Here is a 23,345-nt window from a genome sequence, read left to right on the forward strand (position 1 = left end):
GGCTATTGTAAATACGTACGATTGGGGCTCGGTGATAAGACAAAATAATGTCTTCTACTTGCCCCGCCAGTGTTTTTATCTTCTACTTGCCCCGCCAGTGTTTCTATAAACTTTTTAAATTGTAAAAGTTATTAAACGGCGAAATAAATAAATAAATAAATAAATAAAAAAACAGTTTATGTATTTGAAGTTGAAACTTTGGTATTCTAAATAATAACGCGCATGAAAAAAATTTTAATTTAAAGTTCTATTATTATAATTTATCATAAATTATTTTTTACAAAGAAAATGGGATTTAATTGTAATTAAATTAGCCGGAACCGACTAAATTCTGTAAGCAAATGAACAGTGGTATGACTGTTCATTTGTTAGCCGTACTCGCTCGTGATCGATTTAACGGAAGATGATACGCTGTGGTAATTATAATTATACCTGATCAAATTTGTTATTCGTTTTCTCCGCTATAAAAGAGAAACTAATCTCTGGCAAATCAAAGAACGATTCTTGTGTGTTGAAGCTTTCGAGAAGAAGAAAGGAGTCCATATAACCAAGCTTGTCACTGATAAGCTGTTTTCATTCATTCAACTTAATGAATAACATATTGATGATCTTTCCATTCAAAATAAAGCTTGCGAACTTGCAGAGTAATATCCGAGGATGTGAACAAAGAGGATTTTATTAGAGAAGTTTTCCAATTTAACAATACTCGCAAAGCAATTTTTAAGCAAGAAAATCCACTGATGTTACTTAATCAAACTTTTGAGCAAAAGCTTGATAGCTTTTTTCCATACATTTGCACTGTGCTACGGATTTTTAACACTCTTCCTGTGCCAGTTGCTTAGGGTAAACGATCGTTTAGTAAACTGATAGTTGTAAAAAACTCTCTCCGTTCGACAATAAATCAGGGTCGCATTACTGATCTATTAATTATTTCAATTTTAAAAGATTTGGATAAAAAGGTGAGCTACGTCATCAACAGTTGAACGACCAGAAAAGCTCGAAAAATTTATTTAAAAATTTATTTAGTCTTATTTACCCTTCTCGAAAATTTTAATGGTTAACTTTTTGTTTATTGGTTATAAAAACAATATACAATTCATATGTCAGTTTTAATTAATGATCCTTTTTTCTTAATCCAGAGAACTAAACAATACTAATATTAGGAAATACAACAATACACGCAAAAATATTATATCAGAAAGAGATAATTGCTGTCTTTACAAAACATTAATTTTTGTAGTTTCTTGGTTTGAATTTGGGGCGCCGTTCTCCATATTTGACTCGGACACCATTGGCGCCCGAGTCAAAGGCCCTGCTAACTTTGCTGTCTATTTGCCCTAATTACCAAATATGTTTAGTCCATCAAAATCATTTCTGGCTTTAATCCAATACCTCAATCTGGCTCCCCAGATTGAGGTATTGGATTAAAGACACAAAAAAGTCTAAAAAATCATAAAGTCAACTATAGTTGGTTTACAAAAGGTTTTAGGGAAAAAAATTAAAAAAAGACTTAAAAATATGCAAAAACAAGATAATTAAAGATACAATAATATATCTAAAACCAACATTTACCAATTCTTTTACTTAGTTTTTTCCGATAATTCCGGACTTACCCTGGCGGAGTCCCCTAAACCATGTAAATGTGAAGACCCTCGTATAAAGAGAACCTTTGGTATGACCCCCGTAAAATATTTTGAAATTTAAAATTGCTGTTTGTGAAAAGTTGTTAAATGAAAAAAAGAGAGTGAAGAAAGCCTATAGTTGTTTAGACTAGGTCGTAATTTAAATAATAATTAATTTTGGCTCGTCCTAAGCAGACGCCTAACTTACTTCCTGTTGTTGGTGTAAACTGTTTATAATTTTAAAATTTTCAGTAAATCAACAAAAATGTGTTTTTACGATTTAAAAGATTGATTAGAATGAACAAGTTTTTTCCCGGTGAAATATTTGCTTTATTTTTGTAACTTTGAATTAACAAATAATAAAGCTGTATTAAGATTATTTTAGAGGAAAATGTTTTAAAGGCGGATGTTTTAGAGGGGAATGTTTTAGAGGGGGATGTTTTTAGATGTAAAATGTTAGATGTTTTTGTGAACTATGTTCAACTATGGTAGAATATCGATTTTATGTCAAAAATTTTACCATCTTAAGTTTTAATAACTGCAAAATTTTATGATTAGCCAATCAGAAAAATTTTGGTTGAAGGGTCCCATCAAAAATTTTGGTTGAAGGGTCAAATATTAAGATAACTAATAAGCTTAATGACAAAATAACAATAAAAACAGGTTGTTTCTTTTCTTTAATAATTTTGTTTATAATCTTCTGCAGACCCTGAAAAAGTGGTGGTAACATTTTTTAAGCTAGTAGCTAAAAAAAATATTTATATCTTATTTTGTCTTTGGTTAACGGGTTCAGGTAGATACCATATATATATATATATATATATATATATATATATATATATATATATATATATATATATATATATATATATATATATATATATATATATATATATATATATATAAATATATATATATATATATATATATATATATATATATATATATATATATATATATATATATATATATATATATATATATATGTATATGTATATGTATATGTATATGTATATGTATATGTATATATATATATATATATATATATATATATATATATATATATATATATATATATATATATATATATATATAACGGGTTCAGATATATACCAACTCTATCGAATAGTTTGCCCTTGTGGCTATCTAGTAGGATAGTACAATGGTGCTTTTTTTAATTATCTAAAACGTTTGATATTTACAAAAACAACCATAACTCCTTGATAAATTAATTTAAAAAAATTTTTTTTTTCCAAGATTACCCACCGATTGAATTAGAAAAAAGTTCATTTTTTATTTTTTCGCTATACATTATAGCTTTAGTGTTGACCGCTGAAAGCGAAAATGTCTACAGACAGACAAATAACCTCTATGTTTTTATGATAAGTATATCTTAAGTTTCTTTACAATCTTTGTAATCCACTGTATCGAACGCCTCGGGGAGGTCGATAAATACACCTAACACAAATTTTCTGTTTGCAAAATAATTTTTGTTTCATTAAATATAGTATTTTTTTTTTCTTTTAGTTTTACATTTAATTAGTCGTAATACAATAAAATCCGTGATATAATTTCTCGTAATACAATAAAATCCGAGATATATGCTTTCGTAATATAATAAAATCCGTAGTATATGCTCTCGTGGTACAATAAAAACCGAGATATATACTTTCGTTATACAATAAAATCCATGACATATGTTCTCGTAATACAACAAAATTCGAGATATATATGCTTTCGTAATACAATAAAATCCGTGATATATAGACAAAATTTAAATAAAAACTTCGTATCTGATGGAAGATCTAATGATCATGTCGCCAGAACCAGAAAACGTTATAAAAAAATATAACTTAAGCCGTTAATAAATATAAACAAATAAAAATGACAAAATACAAAAAGCAAAAGAGCGTGTTTATATAAATTTGTTATTTTTAAGAGTATTTCAAGATATTGTCATTGAAAAAAATGAATTTTTTAAAGACTGGGAAGGTAATTGATAAATCAAAATTAGGTAAAACGATTTTGTTCCAGAGATTAGGTGCACGATAAGCTATACAGAACTGATTGAATTTTGTTCGACAAAAGGGTTCAAAGAGTGAGTTATCATTTCGTAGTGTATACTTATTTTTTGTAAGGTAATAAAATCTTTAAAAATGTGTAATGACGGATTAATTTTACATTGAAACATAAAACATAATATTTTATATACATTCACTTCATAAATATTAAGTACTTTTATATTTTTAAATAAAAACTTTGAATGCGTAAGTCGATTTTCAAAACAAACTAAGCGTATTGCGTGTTTCTGACGATGATAAAGAGTACGCAACTTACTTTTGCTTGTACTTCCCCAAGCAATATTTGCATAGTTAATATAACTATGTATAAATGAGTAATAGTTTTGGATTAAAATGGTTTTGTTTAAATAACTTCTTGACTTATAGAGGACTTCTATATTTTTAGAAACTTTAGTACAAATGCAATCAATATGTGGTTTTCATGTAACATTCTCATCAAGATAAATGCCAAGAAAACTAGTAAAAGTTTTCTTGGCATTTATCCTTTTTTATTTCAAGTTCATCAATAAGAATTTTTGGCATGGTTGTCGGTAAAAAGCGCTTTTTAGATATAGGGTGAAATAGAATGTATTTTGTTTTATCAAGGTTTAAGGTCAATTTGCTACATTTAAACCACTCAGATACGCATTTAATTTCTTTGTTCATATCAGAAAACAGCTCATTAATATTACTGTTTGATAAGAACAAATTCGTATCATCAGCAAATATAATACTCCGAAGATTAGCTGCATTGCTTAAATCATTAATATAAATTAATAACATAAGAGGACCTAGAATAGAGCCTTGTGGAACACCACAGGTTATTTCGATATAGTCACTTTGAAGGCCATCATTATAGGTAACAAATTGCTTTCTATTTGATAAGTAACTATGAAATTATTTTAGCATATTGTTATTGATTCCATAGTATTCGAGCTTTTTAAGCAATATTTTATGGTCAACGGTATCGAAAGCCTTCGAAAGATCAATAAAGACTCCTAGGGTATATTGCTTTTTTTCGAAAGATTCTAGGATTTCCCTAACAAATTCAATAACTGCGTGTTCGGTTGAAATATTATTTTTTTAAAGCCAAACTGTTTGGAATATAGTATATTATTTTGGTCAAAATATTTAAATATTCTATTATATATTATTCTTTCCAATAATTTTTAAAAAGTTGAAAGAACCGAAATCGGGCGATAGTTGTTAATATTTGTTTTATCGCCTTGTTTGTAAATTGGTATGACTTTTGCAATTTTCAATTGATCCTGGAAAACTCCTTGTTTTATAGATTCATTAAACACTTTATAAAGAATATCTTTCAGACTTTCATTACAATCTATAACTATGTTACCACTTACTTCATCAGCACCAATAGCTTTATTTCTCTTTAGAGATTTAAAGGCTATATCGAACTCGCCGTGGGATAATTCAGAAGAATACTCATTGTTATAATGAGATTTATTTATAGGACACAAGTAGTCTTCAAACGAACTCTCGGTCATAGGAATTTTTTTAGAGAGATTGGTTCCAATTTCAGTAAAAAATTTATAAAATATGTTTGCAATTTTGCTCGGTTCATATATATTTACATCTTCAAATTTTATAGTTTGTGGTAAAGAACTTAAGTGATTTTTTGATTTTCCTGTTATCTCTATTATTATTTGCCAGGTGCGCGTTGAGTTGGTTTTAAAATTATTGATCAGATTAGTATAATAATTTTTTTTTAGATTTTTGCGAATTTTTTCAAATAAATTTTTATAATTTTTATATATTTTTTCATTTGCGGAAGATTTAGTTTTTAAATATTTTATATACAACTTCTGCTTTATTTTCGAAGATTTAATCATTATCTTTAAAAAAGGTATATAATCTATTAAACATTATTCGTTCAAAAGTCTTAAAAAAAGGAAAGCATTGATATTGGTCTGTAATTACAAATATAGGTTTTATCACCTGACTTAAATATAGGTTTAACTGTTGTAAGTATTTCAGGAAAAACACCCATTTCAATGAACACTTGCAAATTTATAAAGAGGTAATTTTAATTCATTATAGCAGTCAATTACGATGCTGCCTTTTATGTCATTAATTCCAGGAGATTTGTTTCGTTTCTAAAAGCTGTTTCAAATTCAAGGTAATTCGTATAAAAAAAATATGTACGATTAATTATATGGGACCGAATTCAAAACCAAAGTATATACAGATAAATTTTGGAACATAAGACTTTGTAGCAAACATGAACATGGAGAGGAAAAAGTTTATAGTAGATTAGGGTAATATGAACACCTAAAGCGAAAATTGTAATATTTTTAAAAATAATTATGCTGGATCCAAAACTTTTGCGAATAAGCAATTTTTAGGGATCCCTACTTACGATTCACTTATATATTTAAACACCTGAAATATTTTCTTTAAAACACAAAGGTTTTAAAAATGTAGTAAAATGCTCATATTATCCAGACCACTTGGTAATATGAGCATTTTAAATTAGTTCAAAAAAATAACATTAAGTAAAAGAAATACCAACCTGACAATTAGAACTAAACTATGGAATATAGTGATTCGTTATTAACAAAACTTATTAAAAGATCAAATTCTAAGCCACTTTTTGGTAAAAACAGTACTACTATGTTTTTCGCAAAAAAAAAAAAAAAAAAAAAAAGCATTATTTTTTCAATTTTATTAAATCAAACCTTTGAACGATAAAAATTCAAATTTTTTGAATTTAAATTACAGAAAAATATTTAGCATTGTTTTAATATATTAAAATTTTTTACTATGTTTTGTTTTTATTCAAAAAGCAATTAAAACCATATCTATTTTAGGACTTTAAACTAGGTAATTTCAATAAAAAACACTAGGTAATTTGGGCATACTCATATTTAGACTTGCAAGCCATTGGTAAATAGAACAGGTGGCTGGCTCACAAGTTCAAGTGGCTAAATAGTCAGCTAGCCACTAAAATAAAACACAAAACTGGCTGCAGCTGGCTTATAAAGAATGGCCGGCTGAAAGTGGAAAATATCCTCTCTTGTTCATAGTTATTACTAAATTTATAACACAACCCTAAATTATTTCACAGCAAATTAATGTTTTCGTGTATAAAAATAATCATATTCATATTAGTTGGGTCCAGTAAACTTTTGCGAGAATTAACAATCAACCCAGGAGTTGAAAACATGGATTCTACTGGTACACTACTTGATGGAATACATAAATATTCATTTGCTAAACGTACCAGATAGGGAAATTTTTTATGATTATTTTTCCAAAACACCACAGGATCTTTTTCTTCTTCTTCTGTTGGCAGACAATTAACATAATTATTTACTTCCCTTGCTAGTGTTTGATGTTTACTTTGATCATGATTTGGTAGCGTAGTTTTTATTTCTAGAAGCAGTAATTTCTTCGCAGTTGGATGATTTTCTAAAACATAATGATTTTAAGTGAACATCATAATGGTTTTAATTAAACAACATAAACATTTAATTGAACAACATTTTTGGTCGATTGAATGTTTGTTTAATGTTTGATTAATTAAAATTAGTTTTATTATTTAACATTTTTATTTTATTTATATCATAACTTTTATTTATTTAGCTTACCATCTTATTTTATATTATTTAGCTTACCATCTTTTAGTAGTTTATTGTCATTTTTATCAACTGCATTGTTAATTGCTGAATTTGAACTTTCTGTAAAACTTGATAAAGTCTCTATAAGTATATCAGTTGCATCATTATTTGGAAAGATGGATTTAACTGCTGGATCTAACAAACATGATAATTTGGCTGTTTTTGACAGTTTCAGACGCTGTTCTAATTTTGAGCTACAAGCTAATTTAAGCTTTTTTATCACAGGTAAATCGTTAGAAGATACCTGGAGGAGTGATGCAACTTTATGCTTGACCAATGGCAAAATAGAGAGAGTTACCCCCACCCACAACTTCTGTCAAGTTTTGAAATGGTTTAAGGAACTTTACAAGTTCGCTTAATAATTTTAGATCAAATTCATCTAGACAGAATTCTCTTTTTCCAATTTTTTTTAAAAGTTTTTTTACACCATTATATAACAGTTCAATAGACTCTGTCATAAAAAGTGCACTGTTCCATCGACTACATATATGGAGTTTTAAACTTTTATGTTGTTTAGATTGGTATTTTGAGTTCTCTTCAAATAGATTATCATTTTTTTCATATTCATCCTCACTATCTACAATCACCGAATTGTCATTTGGGTTTAATTGATTCTCATTCAATATTAGTTTAATTGGGAATTGTTCATCATGATTAACAAGTTCTTTTACTTCAGCAATTTTCCGTAATTTATTATAAACATCCACATCATCATTTGTACACAAAATATCGTTAATTAGAACAGATTTGAAGCTCAAACATGTAACAATATTTCAACATTTCTTGAGCAATTTTAAGACTTCGGAACATTTGTTAAGACCATCAGAAACCAGAAGTAAATTCAGCACATGAGCTAAGCAATGTTGTGGCTCTTCACAACCCAGTAGACTAGAAGTCTTCATCATATTTGCAGCACCATCGTGAACATTATGCAAATGCAACTCTCCAAACTGCTTGCTAAACATATATTTAATAACATTCTTCATAAAATATGCAATATTTTCTGCTGTGTGGTTTTCCAGTGGTGTACAAGCTAAAGTAAAAATATTTCTATCCCATTCACTGGTTATTACTGAACACTTTACACCTATATATGACAGTTTTTTGTATTTATCTGTCCAGCCATCAAAAAGTAAAGAAGCAGCAATGGAATATTTTAAAACATCTTTGACACTGCTTTTGACAGCTTTGAACATATCAATTAAAGCCCCGCATGCCAAAGATGAGCGTGATGGAGAGACTATACCTAAAAATTTTTCAAAAAAATTTATAAAACCAGTTCTTTCAACAAGATTAAAAGATAGCAAATTGGTACAAAACTAAAGTGCAATGTCACGAGTAATATCAAATTTTGCTTTCGATGATGAACCGCTAACGCTGCACCAATTTTTTAAGATGATGTTATTTTTTTCTTCAGTAGATACTTTATCAGTAACAATTTTGTGTACTAAAAACAAACGATTTTTCATGTTTCCACTTGATGTAGAACGTTTTACTGAATGAATTTTCGACAAATGGGCAGGCATTTTTTTTTAAAGGTGCTGCACAATCTCATCTTCAAATATTTTATTGATGAGTTTTCATTTGGTTCGCGACAAGATAATGATGTATCATTTATTGATCTTTTCATATTAAATCTCTAATTACCAAAAAGTAAATGTACCTGGAAGAAAAGGAAATTTTTTTTATATGCAGTTTGCTCCTAATGCGACGGTAAATAAGAAATATTTGTTATCAAATTATAAACCGAGTCAAACCATGGAAGTAAAAATTATTATATTGCCATGGTCAAACAAAAAATAAGCGCAAAAATGAAGTAAGCACATCAAAATTCATAAATATCAGAGAAAAAAAAAAGGATTGAGCGTAACATAGTTTTAAAAAACAAAAACTGACCATTTCAGCCCTATTTTAGCGGCGGCTGCATTTTGAATAAAACATCCTCTTTCTTTGTTTAATTGCTTTCAAAAATTCATTTAACAACAATATATTTGCCACCTGATATGCTAACATATTTTTCTCAATTATTAAGGTTCAGAGCAGTTTTAAGTATCAGTTATATATATATATATATATATATATATATATATATATATATATATATATATATATATATATATATATATATATATATATATATATATATATATATATATATATATACATACATATATATATATATATATATATATATATATATATATATATATTTATAAATATATTTTCAATATTTTTTTTAGATTTTTAAATTTAAGAAACAAAATAAATAACATCGTAAAAATACATTAGGTAGCTAAAAATATTATCCTGTTTTATCTTGTATTCATTGCTACCGTTTTTTTTCAAATACTCTTTCTTTTTTATCAAATACTCTACGATAAAAAAAACTCTTTGCATTTTGAAAACGAAAGTATATCGCATATTTAAGCAAGTCAATCTCACGACATTTTTTTCTGCAAACGCTATAATTTTTTTAACGTAGACTGTAGTTTCAAGTCCATGTTTCTTCAACGAACCTCTTATTTTCTCTTAATGTAGACAGTAGTTTTAAAGCATCTGGTTTAGACACTTTTTTATATTCTTCAATGAGATCTACGAAAGTGTTTGTAACATCACGACCCATGCCTTTTGCATCACTATAATTATAAAAAAATTTTAACGAGAATAATTGTAAAAAAACTATAAATATAATAAAGTTAAACAACAAAATTATTTTAAGTAAATTTAAACAACAACACTGTAAATTACTGTGCATTAACATAGAAATCAGTATTGCTTATTAATAACAAGAAGCCGTGACGCAGTCGTTAGAGTGTTTGACTTCAGACCTTAAAGTGTAAACTCAAAATGATATTCGAAGGCAAAAAAATTTCAGACCCGAAAAATTTTTGGAAATAAATTTTTTTTCGAGTTAAAAATATAACAAATATATTATACAGTTATGCTATTTTAATGTAACTGCCTTCTGGCGAATGATACAAAAAATACAAAAATTCAAACTTTCGGGATCTTTAAACACAGCTTTTTGCGAAATTTACACCCTTAAAAGTAGCATTTTCCAAACAAACGCTTCAATAATAAGTTTAAGTAAAAAAGTTAAAAAAATCTTAATAATTTGTCAGTAATCAAAATGTATTTGTTATATATTTTACAGCTGCGGTAATTAGTACGATATATGCTGCTGAATATATCATAATATATCATGCTGCTGAATATATCATAAAAATATATTCTACAGCTCTATAGAAATATTTTACAGAAAACGCTCAAGATTACACTGAGATTAAATTTAACCATGAGCGAGATCTCGTCTCGTTCTCGTTTCTCGTGAGAAATGGGACTTTTCGTGAGAAACGAGAAATAGAAAATTCTCGCGAGAAGTAGAACGAGACTTAAATATTATATTATTTTCCAAATTAAAAATTATTATAATTTACAAAATGCTTAATAATTTGTTACATTGCCAGCACTTTCTTCATTAGCTAGACAAATTTTAGCTATTCCAGCAAGTTCAACTAAATCAGAGAGAGTTTTTAGCTCAGGTGGAAATGTCGTCCAATCATCCAGACACAACTTACACCCAGAAGTAGAACAAATCATCTTAATCAGAGAAAACATCGTCTTGTTGGAAAAGTTTGGCAAAAAAATTCTGAATTAATATTTGAAAAACTTGTTTACATTTGACAAATGTCATTTGTGTCTATTTGTCAAAACCATGTTTACAATTTTTTCTTTTTACTTGGATTTTAATAAATTTGTTTTCAAAAATTGTTAAATTTCTCGTCTCGTTCTCGGTCTCACGAGAAGTAATAACTTCTCGTCTCGGTCTCGTCTCGGTTTAAAAAAACCTAGTCTCGCTCATGGTTAATAAAATTACTCGCTCTTTTAGATTAGAAAACCTTAACTTAATAGTAATATTGAGTTATTTTACAGAATGTTTAACACAATAAAACACTGTTTTCAAATATTAATTTTCATGCCAAAACCAGAGGTTTTAGGGTGAAAACTTTTTTAAAGCAACAAACTTATTAAAAAAAAAGATTTACATTGAAAAAAAAAATTAAAAAAAAAATCGTTTGTCCTAAAATTTGATGACTAAATGTGAAAAAAACAAAAACTTCAAAATACTATTTCACAAAAGGTAGTTTTTATGGCAGTTTTATATAGGTACAAAATTTACTTGTCATGAAATTTTTGAATTTGTTTCACTGGTTCAGTTTATATATTAAATATTAAACTTATATACAGATTTTTTTTGAAAAAACTATGCCATATAATATTTTATCTGGTATAGTTAAACATCTCTTGAAAATTTCAGTTTAATTACTCATTTTAAACTGAAGATATGTTTTAAAATTCAAAAAAAAAAATTTTAAATCTTAAAAAGAGAAAAATTAACTCAAAAATTAAAAAACAAAATATCAATTATTATAAGCAAATGTGACTTGAAATAATTTACAAAAAAAAAAAAAATTAAATTGAATTTAAACAATGTCATTTAAAATTATTGTAATATTTAGTTAAACACGAACTAGGGCATTTTCCATACTTAAAATCGTTGCGTAATGCTTCGTAGTGTGTTGAGCAGCACCTGCACAATCACTTCCTATTATTGTACTTTTGCCACAGTACCAATTCTTTCCAAATACTTCTTTTGTTGTTCCGCAATCCCAGCACCGAATACAGATGGAATGTGAATTGCATTTTTAACGTTTTAAAAATGCAATTCACATTCCATCTGTATTCGGTGCAACTTTTAATTTTAGACCAGATTGTTTGCACCGGGTTTAACATTGGACTGTAGGGTCCTAAACATTACAACTGAGCTGGAGAATTTTTAAACAACCTTTCCGAACGGGTGTGACATAGAGCATTGTCTGTTGCGATGACGAAATCCTCTAAAAGATTCCTGGATGTAACCCACTGGTGAAACGTAACCAACTTCTATTCGTTACAAGAATCTGCATTAAATGATCCCATGCCTGTTTTCTTCATGACAAAACTTGTTGATATAGCTGCAATCAAATGTATGTTGGCACCTTTTGAAGCAGGCATTTTCATTATTGCTCTTCTTCCCTGTTTGACACATGCATTTTTCTATAAAAAAGATTAAAATTTATTTCATTTAACCAAACCATCTGATGACAATTTGTGATTTATTCGTTGATGTTCCTAACATATTCAGCTTTTTTTGTTTGTTTTCATTACTGCTTCTTGTAGAAAGTACGTTGTGCACTTTTTTAAATGAAAACAATCTGCCTTCAAGGTAACTGGTTGTTGTTGCTGTGCTGACGCTAATATTAAATTGCCTTAATATTTTTATTATGATAAATTGTCATAATATTTTGTTTTGATCCGTAGTTAAATTTTTTGGTTTAAAACCACCTCTTCCGATAAAATTTAGATTTCCACTGCAAACCACTGCAATTTAACTGCAAATTGACAGCTAACTTATATTTGACCCCTAAATTTTGCGCCAGAGTCACCCGATCATCATTTCGCTCAACACATTCAGCAACTCTTCTTCTGTTATTCGGTGAAGATAAAACTTTTTTCTTCTTTCAATTTTTGTTTTCTTTCAACTTGTTCGGTTGTATGTATTTCATGCTGACAAATTGGACTTGAAATTGGAAATTGACAAGTTGGTTCTGGTTGTTCCAGAAGGGGATGTAAGTTTATTTGGTGAAATAAATGCTAACATGGATTTGATAAATGGACTGACAAATATTTTGATAAATAGATAAAAAGTATTTTATTAAAACTTTATGTTGCTTGAAATCAAATTTGAAAACATAAAAATTTGAAAACATGTTGAAATAAACTAAAATTAATTCTATAACTATTATTTTTACACATTATAAAATAGATTGAATGATAGATACATTATAAAAACAAATACAAACTTAATTTTAAAAACATAAATCTTTAATAATCTTAGAGGAGCTAGACAGTAATGTATATTTGAAATGTGTACAACTTGATTGTAAAAGATGCCAAAATATACCTTACAGCATACCTTGCTTCTCGCAAATATTAAAAAAAAAAAATTACAAAAGTCACACAGAAAAGGATTAAAAACACTGTCTAGTCTTTAATAAACAGGATATGTGGAATAAAGATTAGTTTATTATTCCAAGAAAAAACAAAAATATAACAAAACAACTTTTTCAAGAGTTTCTACTTGAAAGAATCCCGGAGAATTCTTCTCTAATATTTAAGTTTGTAGTTCTAAATTATAAACTTATTAAAACACATGTTCTAAATTATAAACTTTATAAAACACATCACACAAAATATGGAACAATTACAAACTTTTTAATGTCAAACTTCATAAAAAACTCTTGATATTTACTATGTCCTCCTTTTGCCTCAATCCCAGCCAATATTCGCCGGGGAATTGATTCATACAAATTAGTTACAAAATCCTGGGGTATGTTGTGCCATTCTATTTGAAGTACTTCAAAACATTCTTCAGCATTTCGGGGAGCATGATCGACCTTCTTTCTGTCCAGGTAATCCCAAATGTGCTCAATTATATTCAAAACTGTCCTCTGGGGAGGCCAGGTCATCAATTCCAGTACTCCTTCCTCTGCCATTTCATTTAAATAATTTTTTGCCACTCGAGAACAATATTTGGGTCATTGTCCTGATGCAGAATAAATTTATGGCCTATTAGTCTCATTCCGGATGATACAGCATGGTGCCTTAGGATATCCACATAACGTTCCCCAGTGAGTTGCCCTTCTATTTTGATCAAATCATTTACTCCAGATGAAGATAAACGGCCCCAAATTTGTAAAGAGCCTCCTCTGTGTTTAACAGTTGGGTTTAAACACTCGGGCTGATAGGCTTCTTCAACTCTTCTTCAAACATATTGGTGTTCTTTCGTTCCAAAAATTTCGAATTTGGACTCATCGGTGTACAGAACCCGATTAAACATTTCCTGGGCCCAATTTTTGTGTTGTTTTGCATATTTAAGTCGTTTTTTTTTATTGCCACACTGTGATAATGGTTTTCGAATTGCAACACACCCTCTTCATCCGGATTTAAGCAGGCGCTGTCGAATAAAAGAAGAGCTGACATTTTTCCCAGTTACTGTGTTAATGACTTTAGCCAGCTCGGTTGATGCTTTTTTTGTATTTCTTAAAAATAGGGTTTTTAAATGTTTATTGTCATCTTTTGTTAGCTTAGGAGGTCTACCACTTTCTTTCTATCTTCAAGAGAGCCAGTTTCTCTGATTTCTGTAACAGCATTCTTTGAATATCCTGTTTTGGATGTAGTTGTTAAGACACATCGTTTTAATAAATAAACAAACAAATCCCTCATGTTTCCTCATCAATTTTGTTTATTTAAAAAAGTGTGCATACTTTATGGACGACCCCTTATTAAAAAACTTTTATTGCCTAGAAGTCGAGAAGTTGTTTTAGATCTCCATGTAAAAAAAAATATATATATAAATATATATATATATATATATATATATATATATATATATATATTATATATATATATATATATATATATATATATATATATATTTGTACTAGTGGTGATAACAACTGGAAACTAAAATATAATTAAATGTCTCTATATTCTCTGAAATTCTAGCATTCCTTACACGTACATTAGGAAGTTTTGTTATAACTATATTATGACTGAATGTATCAATGCAGTTAACTGTTCCATGGTCATTTCCAGCAGTTCTGCTTCAATAAAAAACTTATCTCCTTTTTCTCTTACTTTTAACAAATTTTTTATCAGATGAACTATTTTTAGGTTCACTATCAAGTAATATTGAAAAAAACTTTTTATCTGTTTCACCTTGTGCTTTTAAAAAACTATGTTTGCATCAAGTCTTTCAAATAAAAGTTTAGAAGAACTTTTGTTTTTGTTTTGTTGATGTTGAACCTTCAGGTGAATTCTTAGCTATGTAATTGACTGGATCACAAACAGAACTTATCTCATTTTAAAAATCAACTATATCAGGTTTAGGTAGCTCAAAAGAACCATTTTCTAGAGTTTTTGAAAAACTTCCAGAAGAAATTGTTAAATGTGATGAAAAGGTAGTTGGTCTTTATCTTAAAACTCCATTAATTTAATTAAAACAACAAGGCACTTATTGTGTGGATGCTCCAGTAACATTTCTTTTATTGTCCATATAATGTCTATATGCACAGGGCAGAGTATGTATTCTTGTTTTACAAGAACCTCCATCTCAGTCTAAGCATCCTGCTGCTTTGACATATAAAGCCACATCATCCCATATTTTCTCGCACTGGACTTTAACTGTTCCTGAATGTTTTCATCTGACCATTTCAGTATAAGTACTTTTGTTTTGGTTTCATCCCCATGTCATGACCTTTTGACAACTTTTTTTCTAGTATATCCATTAAAGTATTTTTCTAGTATATCCATTAAGCTATTTGATGAAAAAGTCATTATTTAAACACAAATCATATTATAGCACACATAAATAAGTGCTTCAATGCATCATATATGACATAAAAGAGATAAAAAGAGACAACATTTACAAAAATATAATACGTATATAAATAGTCTTTTTCAAATTAATTATGTTATATGTGTGTGTGTATGTATGTATGTATGTATGTATGTATGTATGTATGTATGTATATATATATATATATATATATATATATATATATATATATATATATATATATATATATATATATGTATGTATATGTATATATACACACATATTAATATGTATATATGTATATATATATATATATATATGTATATATACACACACATATTTATATGTATATATATGTATATATACACACATATTTATATGTATATAATGTCTCCAAAAAATCTTTAAAGTCTACTTAGTTCTAAAAATAAACCTACACTACCAGTTAATTCCTATCCCGGGTATTATGTTGGTGAAACTGGACTGAAGGTATCGTCTTGGATATGCCAGCATCAAACAAGTGCACAACAAGGTAAAGGGAAAAATTCAGCTGTAGCTGAACATTCCAAAATTTGCCAAGGAAATTTCCACTGGAATGGTCGCAATACATTAAAAATAGAAATAAATAGTTTTAATAGGAAAGTTAGGGAAATACAACCCAACGAAAGTACCTTTTGCGACAATGGTCTTAACCGGGATGATGGCGATTATGTGATGACGTCATTTTGAAAACCTATGTTCAAATTCTTACGTCACAAAAAACTCTCTTAAAAAAACTCTCAAAAAGAAGCTCTTACAAAGAACATTGTTTTGCAAATTTAGACGGTTTTGTATAATATTATTTTTTATAATGGTTTTTAATATACTTGATAACGAGGGTATCTATATTCCCTCGAAATATTGTAAAAATAAATATATTTTTAGCAAATAGAAGTTAATCCATAAAAAGAAGTTTTTTAAAAAATTACTTTTATATGTAGATACATATAAAATTATATTATATGTAGATATATATATATATATATATATAATATATATATAACATATATATACATGTATATACATTTATAAATATATATATATATATATATATATATATATATATATATATATATATATGTATATATATATATATATATGTATACATACATACATATATATAAGTATATTATATATAATATATATACACACACATTACATGCAATATATATATTATTATTTATATATGATATATAAACAATATATATACATATATAATATATATATATATATATATATATATATATATATACATATATATATATATATATATATATATATATATATATATATATATATATATATATATATATATATATATATATATATATACATATATATATATTTATATATAAACATTAAATGTTTAGATTTTTTTGATTTAAATGTATATATATATATATAATTATTATTCTCCATTTTTCATTACAACTTTTTTTTACATGGAGATCTAAAACAACTTCTCGACTTCTAGGCAATAAAAGTTTTTTAATAAGGGGTCGTCCATAAAGTATGCACACTTTTTTTTGTCCAGCCCCCTCCTGTCCCGGATTTTGCAAAACACTTTTTTGAGTAATCTCTACCTCCCTAAAAGTACCTACACTTTTAACCTATTTATCTAACATTTTATGATATTTTTTTAATTTAGTGTCTCCTTTCTTTTATAATTGACCCACTGCCCTCTCATCTCATATACGCCATTTGCAGACCCCTCTTCCCCTCTGAGCGTACATACTTTATGGACGATCCCTAAGACAACCTTGCAATGTTGTTTTATTTAGCTATGGTTTTTAAAACTATTTTGAAACAAGGTTTAAAAAAGTAGTGTGAACGGAAAAAGGTACCACTAGTTTAAATAACCACGATTAAAACTGGTTTTAATTTTGAATAATTTTAATTTTGGTATGAATGGGGTATTATTCATAATTTAAAGTATTTAAAAAAGGTAATCTTATGAAAGATTTTTAAAAAGACATGGAAAAAAAGTTTAAATTTATCATAAAAAATACACGCCTGCTAAAAAAAATTTACATTTAATTTTCACAAAATGCTTTTTTATTTAATTTAAAGCCTTCGTGTAAAATAAAAACGTTAGAAAAGATCACCTGTTAATTGATATTCATAGCGTACCGATTTTTTTATTACATTTGAATTGTAAAACATTAAAACAGCCATGGTCAATTCGTCAAGAAAAAAATTATTAGCGTGGTCAGTTACAGAGTGAGATTGCACGCCATTCCTTTCTAAGCTGGTTAATGGTGAAGACCTGAACTGATGTCTTCTTATTCATAATGAAAACTACTATTTTTTATGTAACCTATTTGTTTTTATATAACCTATTTGTTTAGATATAAAAATTCACACCCAACAAAATATAAAATATATTTAGAACAACTCTAGTTGTGAGAAAAAAGCTAATGAGCACTATTGTACTATATATCAACTGTACTACACAAGTATTATTTAAGAATACTTAATATATAAACCTTGTGAAAGGTGTATTGCTTAAAACAATAGAAAAATTACCCGCATATAAAAACAAAACCATCTCTTTCAAATAACAAACTCATCACTTTTTCTTTATGACATCGAATGTTATCTTGAACATACTTAGGCTCATTTTCTTCTCTTGAGAAGGACACTATACAATCAGTAATAACCCCAATAGACTTATACCTCGTGATATCTTCCCTGGATAAAAAGTAATTGTTGATAAATGAATGTTGTAAGAAAAATGATAAATGCTAGAAAAAAAATTCTTGGCACAAATAAAAAAATTTAGAATGAATAATAAAATGAAAAATTAAACATACTTATACAAAAAGTCTTTGTCTTTATAACGACAACCATAAAACAAATAAGCTTCCCCAAGTACATACGACTCAATCATCAAACTGTGTCTGAAATTAAAAAAAAGTTGCAACCACAAAAAAATTAATAAATAAAAATAAGCTCTGCAACCACAATTAACAAAATATTAAATATCTTATAAAAAAGCATTTTGGTTTAAATAAATATAACAACTTTGAAAATATCTAACACTCTATATTGGTCAGTCAATCTACAGAAACAATTTACCAAATTTAACACATAATTAGCACAATATCATAACTGCCTAAGGTTTGCAGTAGGGTAGTAGGTAGGTAGCTCAAATAAAAATTAAACAAAAGATTTTTATTTGAGCTACCTACCTACTACCTACTTTAGAGTTTTGGCCAATCATTATTGTAATAATTTTAGTACTCTTATGATTAAACTATACTTACTTTATGTGAGTAAACACAAAGTCACATATTGTGTTATAATATGTAACTTCGAGTGTATTCGCATAAAGTTACATATTGTAACTTTATGTGAGTACACTTAAAGTTACATATTATATGAACCTTATTAAACATATTACCCAAACTACAAACCTTGACAAACAAGGCTGCTGTGTGGAGATAAAGTTAAGCACAGTACTACAAGGGGTGTGGTGGGGATTGATCTTGGAACTTCTTGCTCATGAAGTAAGTGCTTTACCACTATGCATATAAACTTATTTTACTTGGTTTCTTTACTCTACCTCCATCACTCATGCATAGAATTTTGTTGTTGTATCTGAGAGGGTTTTCTAATGATGCCCTATAACCATTGGATATGCACTATTATTTTAACTTTTATTTTTAAATACTTGAATATTTTTTGAAATATTGAAAAAATTTTAATTTTTTAATATTTAAACAAAAGTGTTTAAAAAAAAAACAACTTTCATTTAAGTAAGATAACGTGACAAATATATAATTAATGACTAATTAATGGAATCAGACAAATTATAAACATTCAAATTGAAATTAAAAATTAATGGATCAGGCAAATTATAAACATTCAAATTGAAATTAAAAATTAATGGATCAGGCAAATTAAAACATTCAAATTGAAATTAAAAATCAATGGATTAGGCAAATTATAAACATTCAAATTGAAATTAAAAGTTTTAACCTCAACATTATTTTAAAACTATTTTTCTGGAAAACATATTGAGCTGTAGTTTTGATTGATTCAATAATTTAATAAAGAGTAACTGAAATTATTTTGAATAATGATTGAAATATACAATCATTATTTTTTTTTAAAACAAAGATTCAGGTCAGATATTAAGAATAGCCATCATTTGGGATTTTACATTAGTAACAACAATTCTCTACAACACTGAGTATTTAAAATGTTCTCAAATATTCAAAAATTGCGTACTGTAATATTGTATATGAATATAAGCAATGCATATTCATGCACAATATTGCACTGTGATAGTGTGTATACTTATGTGTATTGTATTTGAAGTATTTATTGGTACTCTAATGTTATGATGCATGATTCAATTGATGCTGCTTTTATGATCGTGTTACACTATTATGATAAAATGAACGAATATACCCCCTAATATTTATATATATTTGTATACAATAATATTAATAAATAAAATATTAGGTTATATTGTAAAAATAATCAATAGTGACTTTGTTAGAAAAAAATTGAATCTTTAAACAATACCTTTTTTGTAAAAATCCAATGAATGGAGCAATCCCTGTTCCTGGACCAATCATAATTAAAGGTTTAGTGGAATCAACTGGAAGTCGAAAGTTTGTTGGTTTTCGAAAATAAATATTTACCTAAAATAATTTAGTTTTCATAAAAAATAAATAATGTATAAAGCATGCTACAAACCAATAAACCTATACAATCAAAATTTGAAATATTTAATATCAAATTTATTTATATATTTATATTTATTTGTGTATATGTATGTATGTATGTATGTATGTATGTATGTATGTATGTATGTATGTATGTATGTATGTATGTATGTATGTATGTATGTATGTATGTATGAATGTATGTATGTTGTTTATACTATACTGTATACAGATATACATTTGTAAGATTTATTGCTTACATAATTTCATATGGTTTTTTCAAAAAAATAAATATTGTAAAAAACAATTGCTGCCCCAACCCAAACCCTTGGTCAATGATGCAGCACTCCCTTAAATGTTCTTCCTTTTTATTGAGTCAAAGTATGTACTGAAGCCCCCATCAGCTCCCAATTTCAGTTATATATATGAAACATTTTACCAGATTCTCATGAATATGAAGGTTTTCTAAGTTTTCTAGAACACTATTAGAAAACTTAAATGCCATTTTAGAAAGCCATCTTGTGCAAAGACCATACCTTGAATAAATAATAAATAAAATAAAACAATTATATTTCAGGTATTAGTAAAAACAATTTTATAAAGATAAGTTCCTTAAAAATAAACAAAAACCTTGCGGTTTCTTGAAATGGAGGATGTTCTATTAGATTAAACACAAACTTGAGCTTAGTTGGATCAACAGATGGTGAACTAGAATAAATATTTTGAACCTCGTTTTAATTTTCATTAAAATAATCAAAGAAACTAACCATATATCTTTGCATTAGCTGAAGGGTAGTGAAACTTTTATATTTATATATTATTATTTCTTACGAATATTTTTTTAGAGTGATTTTATAAAATTGTATTCTAATAATATAGTTATTATAAATGTTACATTAAATAATGTATAAAATGTTGTTAAATAATAAATAATAATTGGAGTTAAATGTATAATTAACTAATAAAATAAATTATGTTAAATGTATAATTAACTAATAAACATTTTAAAATGACTGTATGCGCTTACAAATGTAACACTGCGGACCATCAGTCCTGATGGTCACCAGGAACTTTTTAATAAAGCATTGTATTCAAATATGTTATGATTTACTTATAATAAAATTTAGTTTCACTTGCTAAGAGCAAAAAAAAAACTTTGGATTCCCCAAAAGCAAGAGAGTTGCTAATTTTACAAAGCCACAACTTCTAAACACCTAAGTTTTCTGATAAAATTTGAAATCTATTGATAGATTAAAATTTAGTTTAAGATGTAAACTCATTTACCACTAGTGAGCACGATCCAATCCTTGTAAAAAAATTTTAATTTTAGAGATATAAAGAACTTGAAAATTTTTACAGCATTGAAATTTTTAAGTATTACTTTAAGTGTTATAGTTTTTCATTTCCAAACTGAATTTATATCATAGTCATATAGGCCTTAAAATATACATGAAACACCTTTTCGCAGAGTTCTGCATACTTTGGCATATCCTGTATGCTTTACAAATAAAAAAATATAGAAAAATATATAGGGAATTTTCATGGCTTTCATATTGATGTCTAGACATCAAATTAAATTTTAGTGTCTTGGCATAAAATTAAATTTTAGTGTCTAGACATAAAATTAAATTTTAGTGTCTAGACATAAAATTTCATGTTAATGTCTAGATATAAAATTTCATGACATAAAATTTCATGTTAGTGTTTAACTACAACATTATCAAATTTCTTTTATGGATCTGATGGATCTATATATGCTTTATCAATCAAGATCACTAATAATGTATAAATAATAATAAGTTATAAAGTATCAAGTGTATATTCACCACTATGCTACAAGCAAGCTTTTTTACCTGCATGTGATGAAAGATCAGATACATATTAGCACATTTAGAATCAATAGCACTATGATAGATAAAATCTTCAAGATTATGTTTCCCATAAAGATTATGTTTCTCATAAAGATTGTTTCTCATAAAGTTTTCCTATTTTTTCGAGATTTTTTAACAATTTTTTAATAAAATTTTTCCAATTCTGCTATTCTTAAATTTTTTTCTTTTTCTTCTTCAAAACCATTCACAACAATTTTCAGGATTCCTCCTTCACCATTTAAACCTTTTATAATAAGGCATAGATTTATACTTATTTCTCCAAAAATATGCAGGATCAAATTGCAAACAATGCACAAACAAAATCAGGTGAAAAACTGTTTCCAGACATATATATTTTTTGTAATTCACCCCCCCCCCCCCAAGGCCGAGAAGACCACTACAGATAAGGAGGCAACTTGTGGTTATAACCCTTTTTCAGAGAAACAAGTTAAGCGCAGTACTACCAAGGACGTGGTGGGAATCAAACTCGAAACCTCTCACTTATGAAGCGAGCACTCTACCACTACACCACTACCGCATATATATGATTTGATCTTTTATTTAGTAAATATTGTTATAGTAAGCTAACATCCAGACAATTATTTTTTAACATCGAGACATTTTTTATATAAATGGAGAAGTGCTCCATCAGTTATGTTTTAGTTTATCGAAATAGTGCACCTTATTCCCTAATAAAAAAAATTCTGTGACAGCAACTTTTTTATTTCTTTTAGTGATTGTATGAATAAACACAGTTTTGAAACACACAAGTTTATTCATTTGCACATTTTAGGGAAAACAGATTTTAATAAAAATAGATTTTAATGAAAATAGATGTCAAAATTTTACTGTTCTGGCAAGTGAAATTAATTTTAACTTTTTCAAAATCATGTTACCATAATGAAAAAGAAGAAGCATTACTAGTAAAAATCCATGGAAACAGCCTATCAAACATATTAAGCTTTTTGGTTCACAGTGGTAAGCAAATGATTAGATATT

At 27.3% G+C, this 23,345-nt stretch overlaps 2 protein-coding genes across 2 annotated transcripts in view; both read right to left on the bottom strand.

Annotated features, from left to right (window-relative positions):
- Positions 1-6,761: 6,761 nt before the first annotated feature.
- On the bottom strand, positions 6,762-8,846 carry LOC136086889 (uncharacterized). Its single transcript, XM_065809386.1, has 5 exons — positions 8,657-8,846; positions 8,141-8,566; positions 7,619-7,990; positions 7,318-7,503; positions 6,762-7,111 (listed from the first exon to the last, which is right to left on the bottom strand). The coding sequence occupies exons 1-5, from the start codon at positions 8,844-8,846 to the stop codon at positions 6,762-6,764; spliced, it is 1,524 nt and encodes a 507-aa protein (XP_065665458.1).
- Positions 8,847-9,672: 826 nt separating this feature from the next.
- The window catches only part of LOC100207049 (methionine synthase reductase), a 41,858-nt gene continuing 28,185 nt past the window's right edge, over positions 9,673-23,345 (bottom strand). Inside the window, exons 13-18 of the mRNA XM_065810324.1 lie at positions 21,106-21,183; positions 20,915-21,011; positions 20,333-20,451; positions 18,613-18,699; positions 18,326-18,490; positions 9,673-9,956 (exon numbers count right to left, since the gene is read on the bottom strand). Coding sequence (XP_065666396.1) covers positions 9,812-9,956; positions 18,326-18,490; positions 18,613-18,699; positions 20,333-20,451; positions 20,915-21,011; positions 21,106-21,183 — 691 coding nt within the window. The 3' untranslated portion in view covers positions 9,673-9,811. The remainder of the gene's footprint in view (positions 9,957-18,325; positions 18,491-18,612; positions 18,700-20,332; positions 20,452-20,914; positions 21,012-21,105; positions 21,184-23,345) is intronic.

This window comes from Hydra vulgaris, chromosome 11 (assembly GCF_038396675.1).
Source record: "Hydra vulgaris chromosome 11, alternate assembly HydraT2T_AEP".
Taxonomy (NCBI): domain Eukaryota; kingdom Metazoa; phylum Cnidaria; class Hydrozoa; order Anthoathecata; family Hydridae; genus Hydra; species Hydra vulgaris.

Coding starts and splice junctions, on each gene's coding strand:
- LOC136086889 (XM_065809386.1), bottom strand. CDS start 8,846: ATGCCTGCCCATTTGTCGAAAATTCATTCAGTAAAACGTTCTACATCA. Junction 7,991..8,140: donor TTTACTTCTGGTTTCTGATG/GTCTTAACAAAT, acceptor AAATTGCTGAAG/TAAAAGAACTTGTTAATCAT. Junction 7,504..7,618: donor GACAGAAGTTGTGGGTGGGG/GTAACTCTCTCT, acceptor GCTCAAAATTAG/AACAGCGTCTGAAACTGTCA.